Source organism: Syngnathus scovelli, chromosome 1 (assembly GCF_024217435.2).
Source record: "Syngnathus scovelli strain Florida chromosome 1, RoL_Ssco_1.2, whole genome shotgun sequence".
Classification (NCBI taxonomy): domain Eukaryota; kingdom Metazoa; phylum Chordata; class Actinopteri; order Syngnathiformes; family Syngnathidae; genus Syngnathus; species Syngnathus scovelli.
In genome coordinates this window covers 21,240,805-21,261,884 of record NC_090847.1, presented here as the reverse complement: position 1 = coordinate 21,261,884, position 21,080 = coordinate 21,240,805, and the positions used below count along the sequence as shown (strand labels likewise).

Genomic DNA, 21,080 nt, shown 5'->3' with positions numbered 1-21,080 from the left:
GAGTAAATGCTACGACGTACAAATCTGTAAGCTATATATATAAAATCGGTGTTTCTGTATATTAACGGAGAGAACACTAATTTGAAATTGTGAAAATTCAGACAGCAAAAGATTTCAATATTGTGATTGCGATTTACTACACAATTTTGACACAATTACTACAAACAATAGGAATAAATTAATGTTTCAATTTATAAATGTTTCAGTCCTGTCGGTTACGATTACTATTAAAAGAAATGCAAGTGAACTAGAAATTCATGTAGAAGACATTTTATTGACTTCAATGAGTTGTCAACTTAATACTTTTAGGCTTTCAAGCATTCACCATGACAACTTTAAAAAAAAATCCAAAAAATGGTGTTGTAAACATAAGTCAGTTTGTCATCTACTGATTATAATAATAACCAAAACTAATGTGCGGTTTCATCATGTTAACTTGTGATGTATGTTTCAACTTCGTATGCATTGAACCAATCCAATTTCAGACACTTTCGATTATGGACGTCTTTGGAGTGAATGATTCGGAACACAGTGACAAACCCCGCAGAGTAAACTATGGCAGTCATCGGGACTTCCTGTCAATCTGCAGGACGTCATGTAGTCCGGCGCTCGGAGCAGAATGCCACCTAATTGTGCTTTTCAATACTGCTGTGCACCGACGGAGGGGTGAGGGTCCTGGGGGGGTTTAGTTGAGGTTGTTTGGGGGGGTTTACCACAGGAATCTCAGCTCTCGTGCTCTCATTGACGAGGTCAGCTTTCTTGTTGTTGGCAGCACGGCGGCCACCAGAGTTGCTGATGTCATCATCGGCATTAATCACTTTTTTTGAGAGTTGGAATTATCCAGTTCTCACTTTGACTGCCCAATCTGGAACCCCAGCACCACCAGCAACTCTCAAGTAGAAGCCATTTTCACCCCCCAACACATCCACTGTCACCGTTGCTCTCATCCTGCTGCAGACGGGATAAAGTGATTACCCGGCAACATCCTCCTCAGAGGTTGGATGTTGGGCGGGGGTCGAGAGAGAGAGAGGGGGGGGGGGGGCTGTTCTATTGAGCGGGTGATGAGGAGGGCCCGCCTCTCCACTATCCGGGGCTCTTTATTGAGGCGTCTATGGGGCTTTATGCTGCCAGTGCTCGGCCTTGCCCTCGCCGTCATCAATCATCCCGCCGTCCGGACACCTCGGCCAATCACGGCCCTCCAGGAAGCTCTAAAGGAGACAAATAGAACATTAGTGTGTTGATGTTGCGGCCTGTCACGCGTTTGACTGACAGCCAAGCTAGATCGAAGTTTGGGACCCTGGCTGGAAGTGACAGGCGGGAAACCCCGTGAAAGAATAACCCTACAGCATTCTCCATTTTGTATTAGCATTAAATTCAAATCTCCCATTTTTGCTCACAAGGCAAAGCAAACAATTATTCAAACGACATCTTGTATCTTGGAAAAACAAACCAATCGGGCCACTCCTCTCTCGAGGCAGCATCTTTTGACATAGTGACGTTCTTGTCTCAATTTATATGCATTTACTTTTGCTGTGTGAAACACGGGAGTGTTTAGTCGAGCCCACTGGACTCTACTTTCGTGGCCTGTGCAAATCCGGCACGACGCGCTGTATAATGGATGCGGAGGCGGGTTGGACAGAGCGCGGGTAATCTCACAGACGTGCACAAGTAGGGACAGTTAAAAAGTGGGGCGTGAACAAAGTCAACTTTATTTGCCACCAATCAAAGCAGCGATTGGTGTGTGACAGCCAAGGTTATCTCATTAAGAGCCGGTTCCTTGTGCCTTATAGTGAAAGAGCATTTAAGTTATTCTACCTGTCATTATACGTAGCTGGCACAGATAGATGATCATCAATACCTCATTTGTAGTCATTAGAAATGGTTTTAGTTCCCACAGTACAGTGGAAGACCTTTCCTGGCACTCCCATGGTTTCACTGCACTTGGAAGTTATACAGTGAAAGACCATTTTCTTCTTAATTATTTTTTTGTTTAACGACAATTTCTAAGCTCCCACTACTCCTAGCAGCACTGTTCAAGTGCTGCAAGAAGAAAAAGAGGCAGAGGTCGAATGTGATTACAGAGATTTTTTACAGCAGGCGCAGGCGGTGGCGCAATAAAGGAGGAGAGCACAGAAATGGGAGCGGGGCAATTACATGTGCAGACCGCACCTCAGGAAAGGCCGCCGCCACCCGCATCAAAATTAAACAATTCTTCAAGCCCGACAAGAAAACCTCGCCATTGCACTGCTGCTGTATTTACTCGATGGGAGTGTTAAAAGAAGCCATTGGAATGTCTACAGGAAAATTATTTGCTGAAATAATAAAACCTAAAAGAGTGAATTAAGAAGAAGAAGTGTGTGTGTGTGCGTGCGTGTTTTCCAAACTCCTTTAAGTTCAGTGTTTTGCTTTTTCTTAGACTTTTCTGACACTTTAATATTTGATCATTTTCGGAGTATTAAAGTGAAATGATCTCTGTGGTTGGGAATCACAGTCTTCAAGTTTCCACTGTGGTGAGGCTAATATCACACAGGACATTAGCATGGTGTTAGCACAATTAAACAATTATTCAACTGAATGTGTGCCTCTTCCTTCAGGTGCCATTCATCACCAAGCGTTCACCCCTATGACCCGAGGCGGGACAAAATGTCACTGCGGGATAACGGAGAACATCTTTAGAGCCGTCTGATTCCAAAGGTATTTTCCCACTGTGGCTACAACCGCAACAATCCACGTTTTGTCCAATCAAAACCTAAAAACTAAGCATTATTGTCATTGTAAATGCTCAATAGTTGGCGGCACGGCCTGTATTGGCTGTGATTACATGGTGCAGGTGTACCTAATCATGTGTCTGACTACAACAATGTTGCATTTTATGTTGTGTTGAGTTGTGTGTTTATTTCTTTAGCTTTTCCCCCCTAAATCAAAGCATGCCCATTTATCATGACGCCCGGACAGCTTTCTTATGTCGCTACCTTGCGCCGCTCGCTTCCATCCACCAAATTCCGCATTTTTATGGAAAACCGCAGTCATTTTGATTGATGAAATCCAATGATGTCCAAAGCAATCCGGGGGATCCCCAACTGTGGCGCATCGGCAGGGTGCTGCACTGTTGCCATTGTCCAGCGCAAAGAAAAGAGGAGCGATGTCCCGGGAGGGAAGAAATCACCATTTTAGACTCAAAGGGGTCTTTAAAAAAAAGGCAAAAGTTTTCTTTTACAGGCAGTGGGAAAGTGCAGGAAAACTTTTTCCTCTTCTATCAACGGAAACAATGTACTTGTTCTTGGTGCATTCAGCTTAAGAGACAAGGATTGGGTTCATAGAACAACCACTGAATAATGAATTGATTGTTGGTGCAGATCCTTGTAAAGATGCATATATAGGCGGCGTTTGCCATTAATTTCCCAGTTAAACCTGCATAGAGCTAAAAATTAGTTCAGCTATTGCTGTCGTCAGGCCGAAATTGCAAAAATATGATTTTGAACAAATATGCTGTTATGCTGCGGTATGCAGATATGTTTTCTTTAGCAAAATGAAATTGAATAGCAATACCTACCATGAGTAGACTCACTAAAAAATCTCTAGAACAAATCCCAGTGAAAACTCAGGAGGCCCACCATTTTGGTTTGCAGTAGCTAATTTGTGGTCATTTTGGTTGTTTAAGGACAAACTTGTCGTGAGTTCAACTTTGCGAAAATTAATAGCAAAGTTTATCAAGAGTATATTCATGAATAAACTCAAGAAGCCATGCTTAAAAATACACCGAAAGCATACCTTTTGGGTTCAAAGTGGCTTTTTCAGGGCCATTTTGAACATTTCCCGACATCCCCTTAAAGATGATCTCATGAAATCTAACAATTACGTCTCTCATAATTTGACCAACTCAAATGTCTCAAAATCCATGCTAAAAAAAAAAGTCCATTCTTTTGGTTGAAAGTGGCCATTTTTGGATCATTTTGATCATTTTCTAATGTTTTTTTTTTTTTAATAGTGGACTTGTCCTATCGACTTTGTTCACACACTACCAAATTCGAAGCATGTGACAAACCAGTGCCAAAGCAAACACCAATTTTTGGTTTTGCCGTTGAAGATTGCCATAGCGTCTTGAATTTGAAAATGAACGCATTCATGTGTGGATGCAGTGTTGTTGTTTGCTCCCTTACCTCACCTGTAAAAATGTGTCACATTAGGCAGCAGCTGAAATTATAGGCTCAGTGCACATTTATGGGACACGTTTTTTTTTGTTTTTCCTCTCGCATGTGACAAAGTGATGATGTAGGTTGCTTTTATTTGCTTGTCTTGTTTGTGCAGTGATTCATATCACCTGTCCGCTCTAATTGGCCTCTTTTATTAATACCAGCAGCGTGCCTCCCCTTTGCACCCAATAAGGCCCTTATATTGCCTACTTAATACCACATGGCCCAAAGGGAGCTTCAATAAATCTCCCTTTAACCACTGTGTTTTTTTTCCCGCCCACCCCTCGCAAAAAGTGTCCTCGGGGCGACATCGGGACCGTGTCACGGCGCTGATTGTGCGTGGCGCGGTGCTTAGGAGCAGCTGCCGCCGCCACAGACAAGGCCTTGTCAATTAGAGGCTGACAAGCTGCTCCTTCAGCTGCCTGCAGGCACTCCGTGTCGGGGCCCGCAATTAGGAACCGTGTCAGCCCTGGCCGGGACCTCCGCGGTGCAGTCCGCAGCTAATGGTGGGCACCCGCAAACATGCACACAGGGCTTTTGCTGCTGCTGTCGCTTGTTGGCCATTTGGGTCTGTCATGACTCATGAGTAGGGCAACAAAACAGTCTCGAGAACCCATATCCGATGAGTTGCAGGATGTCTGCCATTTTGGTTCAAGTGGCCTTTTTAGGGTCATTTGGGCTGAGAACCTTGAGGACAAGTGATTGTCAAGTCGTGCCCGGCCCGATCAACCGCAACTGTCGCCTCAGCAAGGGTGTCTGATATTGAAAGACCCGAAACACCGGAGAACCCCAGGTTACATCACTGACGACGTGTTTTGAAATACTTGGCAGCATATGTATAATTTGATAGTTGACTGTCCATCGTGACATCTCAAGTAGACATGCCTGAACATAAAGTCTGTCATTCTGGTTTGAAGCAACTATTTTATGGGGATTCACAGGAATCCTTCAAAGACAAATTCCTTCTTGAGATTTTGTCTGATTGCGACTAAATTTGAACCCTTGAACCGCAAAAATCTAGGTGATGACAATATGCCATAATTTGAATTTTGCCAAAGTTTGATTACTTGCCATTGAAACATGAAACTCAGCCATACAATGTTAGAGTCAATTTCAACATGTAATTTGTTATGTCTATTATGAGTGGACCGCAAAAAGGTCTCAAGCACACATCCCTGAAAATTGTGATATTTTATGGCTCATTTTAGCATCTACATGCACCCATCAATTTTATCCGAGACTATTTTGGACCCTGCGAGTGAATAAGTCAAGAAATGTCTCCAGCGCTGTCACAACTATGACAGCCCGCAGACAGATCGCTCACCAAGCCCCTTTTGTATGCCGTGTCACCGCTAGCAGCTGGTGGTGGCATTCCCCGGCCCTTGGACGCCGCCCTTTGACCCTTGCGAGGGGTGAGAGGGGGTTGGCCGGTCTCCGGACAGGGCGGTCCGGCCATCGCCACAGCGCCCATGATAGCTCGGGTCAGCGAGGGCCAAGTTTCCAGCAAGGAAAAAGGCGAACAAAAAGCCCCAAAAGCTCACCATGCCAGTGGGATCATTAGTTGGAGCGTTTGTTTAACTAATTAGCAAGCTGGGAAGGCCCAGGGAGGCTTGTATGGACGACATGGACATCATGCAGGAAGATACAGACATCCTTTCGTGAAAGCAAAGGATGCTATGTTGGCCTGGGATCCATTGAATTATGACGCATTCCCAGTCCAAGGGATAAAATGTCGAAATCCATTCAAGGGAGCTTGGAATTCTCATGATTGCTTCCATAGTTTTTGTAAATGTATCCTTGGCCATCTGTCTATAGTTGTGGCGTGTAATGACAAACGATGCTTCCACTCGATTGCCGAACGTAAAATACATTTGTAGCTTTTACACAAGAGATTGAAGGATTTGTGTTCAATTAACAGAATTCACACTTAGTAAGTGCATTTGTGAGGAAATTGAGATTAGATCATTTCAGTACACTTATTTTTGTGACTTTTGGGGGGTGGGGTGTCACAGGAATATTTTTCTTATGTGAAATACACGCCTTAGCTCAATTAACTTTATATAACTTGCTTTGTACACAAAACCCAGTAACTTGGTTATCGGCGGTATCCAGTCTGTAGCAGAAGGCCTTTTACATAGCAAGATATATTCACCTCTTTTAAAATTCTGAACTCCAAAATAATATAGAAATACAAAATTAGCAGAGCAATATAAGCAGATTCATAATTTATCCACAGGTGCTTTTTTATGTTAGAAACTATCAAAGACACGACAAGCAGAAGAAAGTAGTTATGCGTTCAGGAATTGCTGCTCAGGGTTCAAAGTAGCGGGACACTGAAGTTCAAGAACAGAGCAAACAGCACATGCCGACAAAAGGACGCCCACAGCATTGAAGTTTTTGTTGAGGTGGCCAGGGTGGGGTGGGGCGTTTAAGGTCTTGCGTTAAATATGGGAATGTTGAAACAACGGGGGCAAAGGGGGTCAAGAAAAGTCAACAGGAGAGCAGTCTTGATGACAGAAGGAATTTGATATCAAAAATAGATAAATCTAACCGGCCGGGGCAGGCGCACAATGGTCACAATGGAGGCGAGTGTTGGAGTCAACACACATTTGTTGTGGGCCATTAAAAGCACTGCGTTGACTTGTTAACATTTAACACAAAACGTTGGTGCGACGAGAAAGAGCTGAAAAGGAAGAAAGAGAAGGGGGTTCCAAGATGGAGTGGGCGGGGTGGGCATGACATGCTGGCGTTAAACAGGCGAGCAACGCACGCCTTTGAATTGTAACACTGACCAAATCATTCTTGTAATGCCTTTTGTTTACGCCTACCTGTTTCACACACAGATCCTGAAAAACTAGCAAATATTGCTACTTTAATGTAAAGATCCAGATATAAAGCCTCCAACCCTGAAAAATAAAGACTAGCACACAGACATCCTGAAAAACTATTCAATATAATAGAATCAATCCGCAAAACTATCAAATGTAGCTACTTTTATACAGATGCTGCAAAAATATAAAGTTAGGTCTTACACAAAGAGAGTGTGCAAAATGGCAAAATAGAATCTCATTATCCAATGTAGCCATTTTCACACCGAGATCCTGTAAAGTGCTGAGCTGCAGCTTCTTTTGTACAGAGTAAATCCAGCAATTACAGAGATACTGTGAAAAAAGTACAAAAAAATAGCCTTTCACATTGTTTCATTGTTTGATTGTGCTCAATTGTAAAATCCAGCCTTTGTCACACAGAGATCCTGCAAAATTGGTCAATATAGTAACTTTAATGCTGATATCTTGAAAGATTACAAATGAACCTTTTTCACACAAAGGTCTGCATAATCATTAAATGTAACACTTTTGCACAAAGATCCTTCATAGTAGAAGCTTTCACACAGTCACTGTTTAATGCCGATACCCTGCAACATTATAAAATGTGCCATTTTTCACACAAAGATCCCACAGATTGGAAGTAACCCACAGACCCTGCAAAATTATCAAATCGAACCCATCACACCAAGATAATCGAGTCTATTCTACACAGCGATACTGCAACATCAGTTCCTACAAAACTATTTCAAATATGTTTTTCCAGAGATCCCGCAAACCAATAAAATGCAGACACTTCCACACAGAGAGCCAGCAAAATTATGAATCCTTCAATAACTGATGCCTCTATAAAAGGATTACATGTAGATGCCACCAGATATCAGTAAAGAACTACTTTTATCTAATTAGAGCTCCTCAATTGACTTCAACTGTGAACATGTGTAACAATTAAGCATAATTTCTGAAGGTAGTATCTCTGATAGATTCTGGAGATGTACCTAATGTAGTGTCCGGAGAGCATCCTCGCGAAGCGCTGAGAACTCTGCATGACCTTCAACCCGACCCCCCAGTATCCCCCTACCCCTCGTCGCCAGTCGCAGACAAGTCTGAATTCCATAATTCTTTTGGGAAAAAAAATCTTCCTTTTTGACAATTTAATAGCGCAAACTAATCACGCGGTTGACACGGGCCATTCATCTGGTGGCGGGCACACAAAGAACGGAGCCTGCTCTCGCCCCAGTTTGTCGTGGGTGCGACAGTCGGGGACGGGCCTCCGTTTCCACATGGAGTGCACAAAAAAAGCATTGTGAGTGCTTAATGACTATGTTTGCCGAGCCACCCAAAACCCAGTGTATCAAACCTATGTATCTTGGCTCGCGACAAAAAATAGGCTGCAGTCGGTCAATAAAAAAGAAATTAAAAATTCAATCTCTGGTTAAAAAATTATTATTTTATCTTTTCTTGGTAGGAATGTCTATCATGACAAACTGCCACTGGCTTTTTTCTGTTGTCATGTTGTCAGTACAGATACAGTTGATGGATATGATACAGTTTTATGCTGTCGATTCCAATATGGATCATCCATGACCATGAGTGAGATTAGCCGATACTGATACCGAATTGAGATAAGAATCTATTTTTTTTTAAAAAATAATATCCTGATGAATAAACTTGAATGAATCGCCCAACGGTAGTCGGCAATTGGAATGCAAAGGGTGGTGGGGGGGGGGGTTAGTTTAAACCCCCCAAGTTATGAATTTGTTTCTGAATCAATTTAGCCGTGCAGGCATTTTCCCCAAACATCCACCAACAAGCGAAATTGATCTGCTGGGACCTCACCTCTTAGTGCGCCTCAATAACAGAGACATCAAGCACCACAGATAATTTTTAATATATATGCAATAAATGTTCAATTTGTTTCTCAGGGAAGGACGGCAAATAATAACGGCACATTTCACAGCACATTCATAACACGCAAACAATGTGCGTGAGTGTGTGTGTGTGCGCGCGCGTGTGTGTGCGCGCGTGTGTGTGTGTGTGATTAATTTGCCTTTTGATTGCGTTTGAGGAAGCAATAAAAGCCGCTTGACTTTGCAGCACTTTTGACCGCTTTACTGCCGCACAAATATGTTTGCATGCGTCATTTTGTTTCACGCCCGTCGAGGTCTTTTGTTTTGCTTCCCAGATGGGACCTGGACATTTCCATACTAATGATGCAAATTATGAATGACGTCTTATTCAAGATGTCACCAGCAGCAACCTTGCTGTGCGGTGAAGAACTCTTGCAATAATATGCAATTCATTTTTGAAATGTAGGACGCAATTTTGTTACGGTCCAAAGGAAAACATGTATATGTCCACATTTTACGATTTGTCATTTTATTTAAAGACACATTTTAGAGAAACTTGCTTTTCAAAAACAATTCTACAAAAACGTCTTAAACATTTCATTTAACAAAATGGTGCAAATTCAGCATTTTTGGTTGATGGGAGTCAAGTGCTATACAGAAAGGGATTTCTCCGCGGGGGTTTCATGATTACAGCGACTCCAAGTGCTCGGAATTTGCCTGCGATCCTAATCCTGATCCCAATCCCTCTCAAAATTTGTGGTGAATGGCCAGGGCAGGAAGACTGCGTGACCAAAGGACACATAATAATGGCGCGCCTCCCCGTTTGTGCTGACAATCCTCCTCATGCCCGTCACTGTGTGCGTTCTCCCGAATTCATCTCGCACGCACAACTGAGAAAAGGCAACTTTTCAGTCCTTTCATTGTCAATAGTAGTATTCGTGCTCACTCCACCATGTAACTAGGGTTTGGGAATCGGCTCTATACCTGCGACATATCCAGGTTAGGAAGGATGCACATACGTCGCCCGGCCCAATTAGCGCCGTACAATTGAATTTTTTCCATTTAGAGAGTCCAAGTGTTTTTGTATAGTCACTTGAATTGTTCCATAATTTTAGGTGCTTTCCGAAGTCAATCAAAATCATACGCCGTAAGAGCGGAACCACATCGTAAATTGAAGAGCCTTTGTCAGGAACATTTTGTCTTCGTGAGGTACCCCAAGAAAAGTTCTCGTGCACAGATAATTTTATGAACTCACTTTTTGATTGACATACACACACACACACACAGGTTCATTTTATTCTGCAAAATGTTGCTTAAAATGTGACACTTTCTATTATTTAAATTAGTGAGAAAACAGTTGCGAATAAAAATAATGGAGATTTGTTCCTGATCGCGTTTTCTCGTTTCAATTTTAGGAATTTTTTTTTCAACTATTAACGACCCCGACATCCGAAAAAATAAAGTATTTTGAGTACTTTGTGTTGTTTAAAACAAAAGAAAATATAAACGTATAACTGTTACGATGGATGCTGCGCGTGCAAACTCTTGTTGTCACGTAGTTCCTAAAATGACCCTTTCCACTTAAAAAGATCGTTTCGATATCGATTCTTTATTCGTAAAAACACGGAAACGCAACAATACATTTATAATTTTAAAAAAATACATATGCTTTGAAAATCTAATTTGATTTTCCTTTCGAAAAACAATAATAATAATGACGGCGAAGATTACTTTTTATTTACAACTATTGCAAAAAAAAAAACAGCATAGCAGCAATATGAAGAAAATAATCGTTCCTTTTATTAGATATGGGTAATAGGTATTTCTGAGGCAAAACATATTTCAAGACCTTGAAATGTATATGAAAATATTTTTGGAATATAAACAATACGATAATGACAATTTATTAGGCCAACATTTATCTGAATTACGGAAAAAGATATTGTCTGATTTAAAACTACGCTCACTCTTGTAAAATTACTGATTAAAATGTTCTCGTTTTCATCATTAATAACGCTGGTAGAATATCGTTATGTTTATGTTATGTTTCTCTGATTGCCTCATTACTTACATTACTTATTTACATCACACTACACTCATACGAGAATAATGAATTAAAATGAATATTTTCGCGACTGCAAAAGAGCATGAAGGTAATTTTTTCATTTAAAAAAAAATATTCCCAACAAGAAACCAAACACTACACCATGATTTGAAATTCAAAAGCCTTACAGTGGGAGCAACATAGCTCTTTTTCTCTAATGCACCGCATGTTGTCTGTCACAGCTAATCTCTCTGGTGATTAATTAAAATACATGCTCTGTGTTCCATTTTTTTTTTTTTTTTTTTTTTGACATGCTTAAACACACATGGAAAACGTTTTAAATGGGATAACGCATGCAATGTCGGAGGCTCCAGTTCTTACCTATTTAATGCAACGTGTGTGTGTGCAGGTCCTCCGTGGTATCACATGCCTACTATGTGGACAAAAATAAAGCAGCCACATGATTCCCTTTAGCAAGTGCAAACTTTGTGTCCTCCTGCGCACCATTTTATACATGATGAGCCCCTGTAATGGGATTATTAAACAAAAACGTTTCAGGCGCTGGCGTTAACCTTTTTTAATGCCTAATTAGGTTTTGCAAAGAAATAATTAGATTCTCCAGTGCTTACACACGCTGCCTATATTTTCAAATGGCGTCTGCGAGAGAAAGGCAGCATTGTTTGCAGTGAACGGAACACACACAGTTGAGGAAAAGAGTAAAGTGTAACGTTAAAAAACATGTAGGGACAGAATAAGGAATACTTAAAAGTCTGCTGTTTTTGCGACTCACTCACTTGGGCTCAGTTTTCTGTCCGAGCGCGCCACCTAGTGTTGAGCAGGCGTAAAACAGTTTAAAATGACATGTAATGGCACGAAATAAACAATTCTCCCAACAATCCCACATAAAACTATATTTTGAACACTATAACCAAAATTTAGTGAGTGTTTAAAAAACGACGTCTGCTGCCTGAACCGGCAAAGAGCGCGCAGTTTTGTCGCTCATACTGGTCAGGCGGCTGACTTGTATTTTTTTATTACTTCATATTATTTTAATCCGTGTTTGTTTAAAATTCACAAGAAAAAGATAATATACATAGTAAGCACAGAAAATACATAAATTCATGTTCAGACATTTGACACTTATAGAGAATAAAACACCCTTGCCTGGATGGGTTTCCTCCCACATCCCCAAAACATGCATGGTAAGCCGATTGAGCACTCTAAATGGCCCGTCGGTCTCCGTGTGCCCTACGATTGGCTGGCAACCAGTTCAGGGTGTCCCCCGCCTACTGCTGGGATAGGCTCCGTGGGGACGAGCGGTACGGAAGAATGAAATGAAAATTTGAAATGGATCATTTTTCTGTCGTGACTGCACTCTCACCCACGCTCCCTAGAGCCGACTGGAAGCACTTGCTCTTAGAGAAATCGTCTTTTACGAAAGCGCTCCTTTCCTGTCCTCGCGAGAGATTGCGAGATTACTGTCACCAACCAAGAAGGTCAGGTGATCATTCACTACAAGCGCGTGTGTATTTCGACTCAGATACAGTGACGTGACTGTCACAGCACACGCTACGACACCGGTAAGTTCTGTCTTGTTTTAAAACTTTAAACACTGGCAGGCAATCAAAAACTCTCCCTCTTAGGCGGATACGCGTGCTGGGTTATTTGTCATAAACAGGGCGTTGGGGAGATGACGCCGTTAGCCTAGCAATCTCCCATGCTAGCTCAAAGAGAACGTTCTAGATTCACCTGCCTTTAGACGCCTTTGATGAGGCGTCAAAAAGAGTCCTAATCGAATCTCAACGCGCCCTCGGTCGCCTTGAAGAGAACCCCAAGGCGGTGTCCTTCGCAGGAGTTTCCCCCCCAGACTATTAAATGTAAGGTCGCTGTTTAAAGTCGTTTCATTAGCTTTCTTCTCGAGTAGCTTTTATGACAGGTACGCTAAGCTATTGTGGTGCAATTCAGACGAGTAACGGAAACATGTGCGTTGAATGGTCTCCCAAGTATCTGATAATCCAATGCATACAATGTATTAATGTCGTTAAATGGCTCCTGTGATATTTATTTTGTCACACAGAGTTGGCCAAACGTTCATATACATTTTAATGTAGTGCTTTTTCATTTTACATCGACATCTGTACTTCCTCACCGTCCTTCTTTCCCTGCTTCCTGATTTCCTTCCCTCTGGGCTTTCTTCTCTCTGTTCTCTACACTATTTTCCTTTCCCCTTCTTTCCTTCCTTTCTTTTTTAGTCCTTCACCTACACAATTTAATACCAAAGCTCTATCAATAAAAAAAAAAAATTACTCATACTGATGTCTTATTTATATGTTTGTTAAAAATGGTTATGGAGGCCCTCTGCAAAATACAAACGCCTATAAAGTGTTTATGGCAAACTAACAATGTAGTCCACGATTTGTTTAGTTTGTGCATTATATTTTGTTGTTTCCCTCAACAGTGACATACATAAGCATTGAAAATGGCAGACACCAGCCATCAAAACCCTCCGAGACTGGGGCCTGTGGTAAGCCAGTTGCTTAATGATTGTTTCAGGGTTTTCCTGTTGAATGTGCCCAACACGCAAAATTTCCCCAAATTCCGTCTTAACTTTTCAGTCGGCAATCATTCCTTTGGCAGTAAGTTTACTCAATTACTCAAAATTTAGGAACAAATACAGAGCATACTTGCAAGGTTGCACGATAATTTGGATCATATGCCTGGAGCTGTGAAATATTTATAGAATTTCCAGCGGTTACCCCATTAATAAATCAAGTAAAATTAAACTTTCCATGAATAAACATAATAATGTGCATGAGAGGTCACATCCTCACTTTGTAGTTTAGTTTCTGTAACTGATTGTTTTTGTGCGTATACTTAACAGCGCTTATTTTCCCCCTTTGTGTAGCAATTTTTAATGAGCAACAAGCTTGAAACGGTCATGTGGCTGTCACGCCTCTTCACCGTCTACTGCTCCGTCATGTTCATACTTCCAATCTTGGGGTGAGTAGGCACAAACAGTTTTTTGTTGGTGTAACCAAATCTTATTGTGTGGACCATTTTTGTTTTAGACCCCACGCGGCGTCAAACTTCTACCAGCGAGCGCTGCTTTCCAACGCGCTCACCAGTACCCTGCGCCTGCACCAGAGGCTCCCCAGGTTCCAGCTGAGCCGAGCGTTTGTAGCACAGGCGCTGCAGGAGGACAGCTGCCACTATCTGCTGTACTCACTCATCCTGGTCAACTCCTACCCCATCACAAGTATCCTTGACTTCAAGGCGCTTGCCTGCTCTATGAACTGTGGGTGGGTTAAAAATTGTTTTAGGCAGAGGTGTCCTAATGGAGAATCATATAAATGTATAACTGCGAGTCAGTCAAGGCTTATCTTTATTTTTTTGTTTTGATAAACCAGAAACTCTGCGAGGACATTTAAAATGAAGCATTAACATCTTGAATGTTGTCTTTTCAGGAAAGTGGAACAATAACAGTTTGTTGTCTTTAGGCACTTTAGTAGGATTTTGATGAATGTCTTTATTCGGCTGCCACTTTGTCATATTCCACATGTGATAAAATCACAATCATCGTGTATTTTCTTGTAGTTCTTTAATTCATTGATTCCAGTGAGTATTTTCCCAGTTTTCCTCTTCTCCTTGCTCCACGCAACCACCTTCACCAAAAAGGTCCTCGATGTGAGTATGACACAGCCACTATCTCTGGCTGTGACTTTGATTGCTTTCTTGTCGGGGGGGTGCTGGGGAGAGTTTTTGCTGAAAGAAACAAATGAGGTTGTTCAATATGCCAATGGAATTTGTACTCCAACATTTTGTTGCTAAAAATGTAATGGAGCAGTTTGCTTGAAAAACATGAACAGAATTGATGAATTTCAACATGTTGTCATTGTCCGCACAGTCAGTGGGCCCCAGCACGTTGATGTTCATCAGGAATCTCCTGGACAAGATGTCTGCCAATCAGCAGAACATCCTCAAGTTCATCGCCTGTAATGAGATCTTTTTGATGCCAGCCACTGTCTTCATGCTCTTCAGGTTGTGCACATATAAACCTAACACATCTTTTTTAATCACGTGCTAATTCAAGCAGTTGCTCTTACCATGGGTCGAAAATACAGATGATCTCAAACGTGCCGCATGTGTTGAATTGACTTTAAAGATGACTTTGGTGTGGGATTGCTGTCTTCAGTATTGATTAGTCTTCGGGTAGACTCTTGATGTGTGGTTGGTTCTGTCGAGTGCTTTTTTTTTGTTATTAGGACGTTTTCATTCCGCCTAGCCTGTGTCACTTTGACGTTTCATTGTTTTACCAAAAGTCAGTTTTCCAACATTCAGCTGTGACTGATAGTATTGGAGCTATACACCTACAGCAGAACCTGGGTCAAGGATCTTCATTGGATCCGATTTTTTTTTTAGTTTACAATTGGGCAAATCTTACAGGGGACACTTTCAGCAGAAGGTTGAATTTCAACCTCGGTAGGTGGGCTGGTACTCTGTGAACGCAACTATTTGTGTGTGAGCCATCAAATATCTCTCCTTGAAAATGTCGTTTTCATGGTTTGTCAACAGCGGCCAGGGAAGTTTGCTGCTGCCTTTCATTTACTATCGCTTCCTCAGTCTACGCTACACCTCCAGAAGAAATCCATATTGCCGGTAAGAGCTGCAAATACACATTGTTCTATACTTGCTTCTACTGATGGTTGCCTTGTTTTCTTTTTTTGACAGTACTCTATTTGCTGAGCTGCGAATCCTCCTGGAGCACTACATCATGAAGCCTGCGTGCCCTGCCTTCTTCCGGAGGATGTGCCTCAGCAGCATTGCCTTCGTCAGCCGCTTGGCCCCCACCGGCATCTGAAGGCCTTGACATCCCCCCCTCCCACACTCCTTTTTTTTTTTTTTGCGTTTGGCCACCGCCAAGGACGTGACTTCCATTTTGGATGAGGACGCACAATGTGGCGCCATCAATGGAGGACATTTTGTTTTTATTGTTGCAATGACAACTTGACAGTGTACTGCAATTCAAGACCAGCCTGAAAAGCATTGAAGTTGTTTTATGTCCTCTTCTCCTTTCCTAATGTGACCTCATCAAAATGGTGGGCCTGCTGCTCTTTTATGCCAGAGCACATGAGACATCTTAATGTGATCCTACAACTTTATTTATTCACTTGAGATTAGTCACAAACTGAGCTTCTAATATGATTACAAATTTAAATATTGTCAGAACTAGGAGGCAATGTATGCAGTTTATACTTTCTTTTTTGTATATACTCTTTAAAGTCCTCAATTCATTCCTCGCTGTACAAATGTCATTTCTGCTTTTTCCAGAATGCATAAATAATGGGTCGTTCCTTTATGCTGATGGAATTCTTGAAGTGAAATCCATGATGCATGTTAAGTGGGAAGCTGCACTGATTTCCAATGCATTATAATTCAACCTTTTTTCCCAATGCATTTAGCACACTTGTACTGATACATGTGCCCTAACTTTTCTTCTCCCATGTCTCCGTCTGCCTACAGATGAAACACATTTTTATCGCGTGATGAGCTCTTAACGATTATGAAATAAAATATTAACCGAATCGTCATATTTATTTTGTGCTGAACTAATGTGCAAACTGCATTTCGTGATGAAACCCGTGAATGCCTCCTTCGCCGACTGTGTGAGCAAATTATTCAATCAGTAAACGTCTTGAATATGTTATGCAAAGGGTGGCCAATAGTGATGTGCATTCCAGTTCTTTTAAGTGAACTGAATCTTTAGAATCAGATAACTCAAAATGTTAGTTTAAACGAAAGCAGTGCTGCGCTCGGGGAATCATTTGATAATCTAAGACCCCATTTCAACCCCTTACACTGAGTGCCAAGCAGGGAAGAAATGGGTACCATTTTTATAGTCTCCGGTATGACCCGGCCAGGGTTTGAACCCACGACCTCCCAATCTCAGGGCGGGCACTCTCCTCTTAGGCCACTGAGCTGGTAGTCATTGTGGTATAGTAGTATAACACTTGTAGTAGTTTTTAAATAACGTATGCATATACCCGCCTAAATATTGTTATCCAAAACATCTACTGCAATTTCACATTGGATTGCTGGTTTGAAATTTACTTTTATTATTATTATTTTAATAAACATTAAAAACCTGTTAAAACTTGTCTGGTGTTTTATTCCTTGTTTTTATTTTGGGGGGGGATGCAATTCACGACTCGTTCGTGAACAGGAAGTGACGTCATTTTCTTCTTCGTTTTGTTTTACGGCGAGGTGGCACCAGCTTCAATGGGCATTACCGACACCTACTGGTTGAAGTCATATGAACTTTTTAGAACAGCGAACTGCGCATGCACCGCGGCCGTGGTAGTGAACAGCTACATATATAATCATATATATGATTATATAAAAAGCAAAACAACTACCAAAGAAAATGCAGCACATATTTACACCCGACGGAAATTGACGCTCTGCAGAAATTAGATGGGAGGGAGACAGCGGGGGATTCCGTTATATATATATATATATATTATATATATATATATATATATATATATATATATATATAATATATAATTATATATATAATATATTTATTTATATATATATATATATATAATATATATATATATATATTTACAGTAGCTAGTTTATTAGTAGTATAGTAGGTAAGATATATATATCTTATATATGTAAGATTTTGATGAGGCGCTGTACTCACCAACAATTAACAATTGTCAATACCAGCTACATATATAATCATATATATAATCATATAGGCGGCTCGGTGGCGCACTGGGTAGCACGTCCGCCTCACAGTTAGGAGGGTGCGGGTTCGATTCCACCTCCGGCCCTCCCTGTGTGGAGTTTGCATGTTCTCCCCGGGCCCGCGTGGGTTTTCTCCGGGCACTCCGGTTTCCTCCCACATTCCAAAAACATGCTTGGTAGGCCGATTGAAGACTCCAAATTGTCCCTAGGTGTGAGTGCGAGTGCGATTGGTTGTCTGTCTCTGTGTGCCCTGCGATTGGCTGGCAACCAGTTCAGGGTGTCCCCCGCCTACTGCCCGATGACTGCTGGGATAGGCTCCAGCACGCCCGCGACCCCCGTGGGGACTAAGCGGTTCAGAAAATGGATGGATATAATCATATATATGATGTATAGTGTTACATCTGGGGCTAGAGCTAGGGTTATAGCTAGGTAGCTAGGGTTAGGGTTGGAATTAGAGTTAGGGTTAGAGTTAGGGTTAGGTTAGCGTTTGTGTTAGGGTTAGAGCGAGAGTTAGAGCTAGGGTTAGAGCTAGGGTTAGAGCTAGGGTCAGGGTTAGAACTACGGTTAGGGTGATGGGTAGAGCTAGGGTTAGAGTTAGGGTTAGAGCTAGGGTTAGGGTTAGAGCTAGGGTTAGGGTTAGAGATAGGGTTAGTGCTAGGGTTAGAGCTAGGGTTAGGGTTAGAGTTAGAGCTAGGGTTAGGGTTAGAGCTAGGGTTAGGGTTATGTTTGGAGCTAGGGTTAGGGTTAGAGCTAGGGTTAGGGTGAGAGCTAGGTTTAGGGTTAGGGTCAGAGCTAGGGTTAGGTTTGGGTTAGGGTTAGGGTTAGAGCTAGGGTTAGGGTTTGGTTAGGGTTAGAGCTAGGGATAGGGTTAGAGCTAGGGTTAGGGTGAGGGTTAGAGCTAGAGTTAGGGTTAGAAATAGGGTTAGGTTAGGGCTAGGGTTAGAGCTAGGGTTAGGGCTAGGGTTAGAGCTAGGGTTAGAGCTAAGGTTAGGGCTAGGGTTAGGGTGAGAGGTAGGGTTAGGCTTAGGGTTAGAGCTAGGGTTAGGTTTGGGTTAGGGTTAGGGCTAGGGTTAGAGCTAGGGTTAGGGTTAGAGCTAGAGCTAGAGTTAGGGTTAGAGGTAGGGTTAGAGCTAGGATTAGGGTGAGGGTTAGAGTTAGGGTTAGTTGGGGAATAAAGCTAGGGTTACGGTTAGGGCTAGGGTTAGAGCTAGGGTAAGGGTTGGGGTTAGGTTAGGGTAAAGGTAGGGGTTAGAGCTAGGGTTAGGGTGAGAGCTAGGGTTAAGCTTAGGGTTAGAGCTAGGGTAGGAGTTAGGGTTAGGGAGCTAGGGTTAGGGTTAGAGGTAGGGTTAGAGCTAGGATTAGGGTGAGGGTTAGAGCTAGGGTTACGGTTAGAGCTAGGGTTAGGGCTATGGTTAGAGCTAGGGTTCGGGTTGGGGTTAGGGTAAGGGTTGGGGTTAGAGCTAGGGTTAGGGTTAGAGTTAGAGCTAGGGTTAGGGTTAGAGCTAGGGTTAGGGCTAGGGTTAGAGCTAGGGTTAGAGCTAGGGATAGGGTTAGGGTTAGAGCTAGGGTTAGGGTGAGGGTTAGAGCTAGGGTTAGAGCTAGGGTTAGAGCTAGGGTTAGAGCTCGGGTTAGGGTTAGAGCTAGGGTGACGATTAGAGTTACAGCTAGGGTTACGGTTAGGGTTAGAGCTAGGGTTAGGGTTAGAGTTAGAGCTAGGGTTAGAGCTAGGGTTAGGGTTTGGTTAGGGTTAGAGCTAGGGTTAGAGCTAGGGTTAGGGTGAGGGTTAGAGCTAGAGTTAGGGTTAGGGTTAGAGATAGGGTTAGGTTAGGGCTAGGGTTAGAGCTAGGGTTAGGGCTAGGGTTAGAGCTAGGGTTAGAGCTAGGGTTTGGGCTAGGGTTAGAGCTAGGGTTAGAGCTAGGGTTAGAGCTAAGGTTAGGGTTAGAGCTAGGGTTAGAGCTAGGGTTAGGGTTAGAGCTAGGGTTGGGGTTAGGGTTGGAGCTAGGGTTAGTGTTAGGGTTAGAGCTAGGGTTAGGGTGAGAGCTAGGGTTAAGCTTAGGGTTAGAGCTAGGGTAGGAGTTAGGGTTAGGGTTAGAGTTAGAGCTAGGGTTAGGGTTAGAGGTAGGGTTAGAGCTAGGATTAGGGTGAGGGTTAGAGCTAGGGTTACGGTTAGAGCTAGGGTTAGGGCTATGGTTAGAGCTAGGGTTCGGGTTGGGGTTAGGGTAAGGGTTGGGGTTAGAGCTAGGGTTAGGGTTAGAGTTAGAGCTAGGGTTAGGGTTAGAGCTAGGGTTAGGGCTAGGGTTAGAGCTAGGGTTAGAGCTAGGGATAGGGTTAGGGTTAGAGCTAGGGTTAGGGTGAGGGTTAGAGCTAGGGTTAGAGCTAGGGTTAGAGCTAGGATTAGAGCTCGGGTTAGGGTTAGAGCTAGGGTGACGATTAGAGTTACAGCTAGGGTTACGGTTAGGGTTAGAGCTAGGGTTAGGGTTAGAGTTAGAGCTAGGGTTAGGGTTAGAGCTAGGGTTAGGGTTTGGTTAGGGTTAGAGCTACGTAGGGTTAGTGCTAGGGTTAGGGTTAGAGCTAGGGTTAGAGCTAGGGTTAGGGTGAGGGTTAGAGCTAGAGTTAGGGTTAGGGTTAGAGATAGGGTTAGGTTAGGGCTAGGGTTAGAGCTAGGGTTAGGGCTAGGGTTAGAGCTAGGGTTAGAGCTAGGGTTTGGGCTAGGGTTAGAGCTAGGGTTAGAGCTAGGGTTAGAGCTAAGGTTAGGGTTAGAGCTAGGGTTAAGGTTAGAGCTAGGGTTGGGGTTAGGGTTGGAGCTAGGGTTAGTGTTAGGGTTAGAGCTAGGGTTAGGGTGAGAGCTAGGGTTAAGCTTAGGGTTAGAGCTACGGTTGGAGTTAGGGTTAGAGATAGGGATAGGGTTAGTGTTAGAGCTAGGGTGAGGGTTAGAGCTAGGGTTAGAGCTCGGGTTAGGGTTAGAGCTCGGGTTACGATTAGAGTTAGAGCTAGGGTTACGGTTAGGGTTAAAGCTAGGGTTAGGGTTAGAGTTAGAGCTAGGGTTAGGGTTAGAGCTAGGGTTAGGGTTAGTGCTAGGCTTAGAGCTAGGGATAGGGTTAGGGTTAGAGCTAGGGTTAGAGCTAGGGTTAGGGTTAAAACTAGGGTTAGAGCTATGGTTAGAGCTAGGGAGAGGGTTAGGGTTAGAGCTAGGGGTAGGGTGAGGGTTAGAGTTAGAGTTCGGTAGAGCCCTAACCCTAGCCCTAACCCTAGCACTAACCCTAGCCCTAACCCTATCTCTAACCGTAACTCTAGCTCTAAGCCTAGCTCTAACCCTAACCCTAGCACTAACCTTAGCCCTAACCCTAACCCTAGCTCTAACCCTAACCCAAACCTAACCCTAGCTCTAACCCTAAACCTAACCCTCACCCTA

The 21,080-nt window shown here is 42.7% G+C and overlaps 1 protein-coding gene across 2 annotated transcripts; it reads left to right on the top strand.

Annotated features, from left to right (window-relative positions):
- The first annotated feature begins 12,345 nt into the window (after positions 1-12,345).
- Positions 12,346-16,494, top strand: tmem33 (transmembrane protein 33). Of its 2 annotated transcripts, none has more exons than XM_049746185.1 (8): positions 12,346-12,492; positions 13,371-13,436; positions 13,818-13,912; positions 13,981-14,168; positions 14,529-14,596; positions 14,817-14,950; positions 15,485-15,568; positions 15,641-16,494. In XM_049746185.1, the coding sequence occupies exons 2-8, from the start codon at positions 13,392-13,394 to the stop codon at positions 15,768-15,770; spliced, it is 744 nt and encodes a 247-aa protein (XP_049602142.1). In that variant the 5' UTR covers positions 12,346-12,492; positions 13,371-13,391; the 3' UTR covers positions 15,771-16,494. The 2 variants fall into 2 exon arrangements, with proteins under 2 accessions (XP_049602142.1, XP_049602150.1); XM_049746193.2 differs by lacking the exon at positions 12,346-12,492 and adding an exon at positions 12,540-12,789.
- The last annotated feature ends 4,586 nt before the right edge of the window (positions 16,495-21,080 follow it).

Bases quoted from the DNA above. Each gene is read 5' to 3' on its own strand.
- tmem33 (XM_049746185.1), top strand. From the start codon at position 13,392: ATGGCAGACACCAGCCATCAAAACCCTCCGAGACTGGGGCCTGTG. The intron at 13,913-13,980 runs GTGAGTAGGCAC...TTTTTGTTTTAG, and splicing joins TTCATACTTCCAATCTTGGG to ACCCCACGCGGCGTCAAACT. The intron at 14,951-15,484 runs GTTGTGCACATA...GTTTGTCAACAG, and splicing joins ACTGTCTTCATGCTCTTCAG to CGGCCAGGGAAGTTTGCTGC.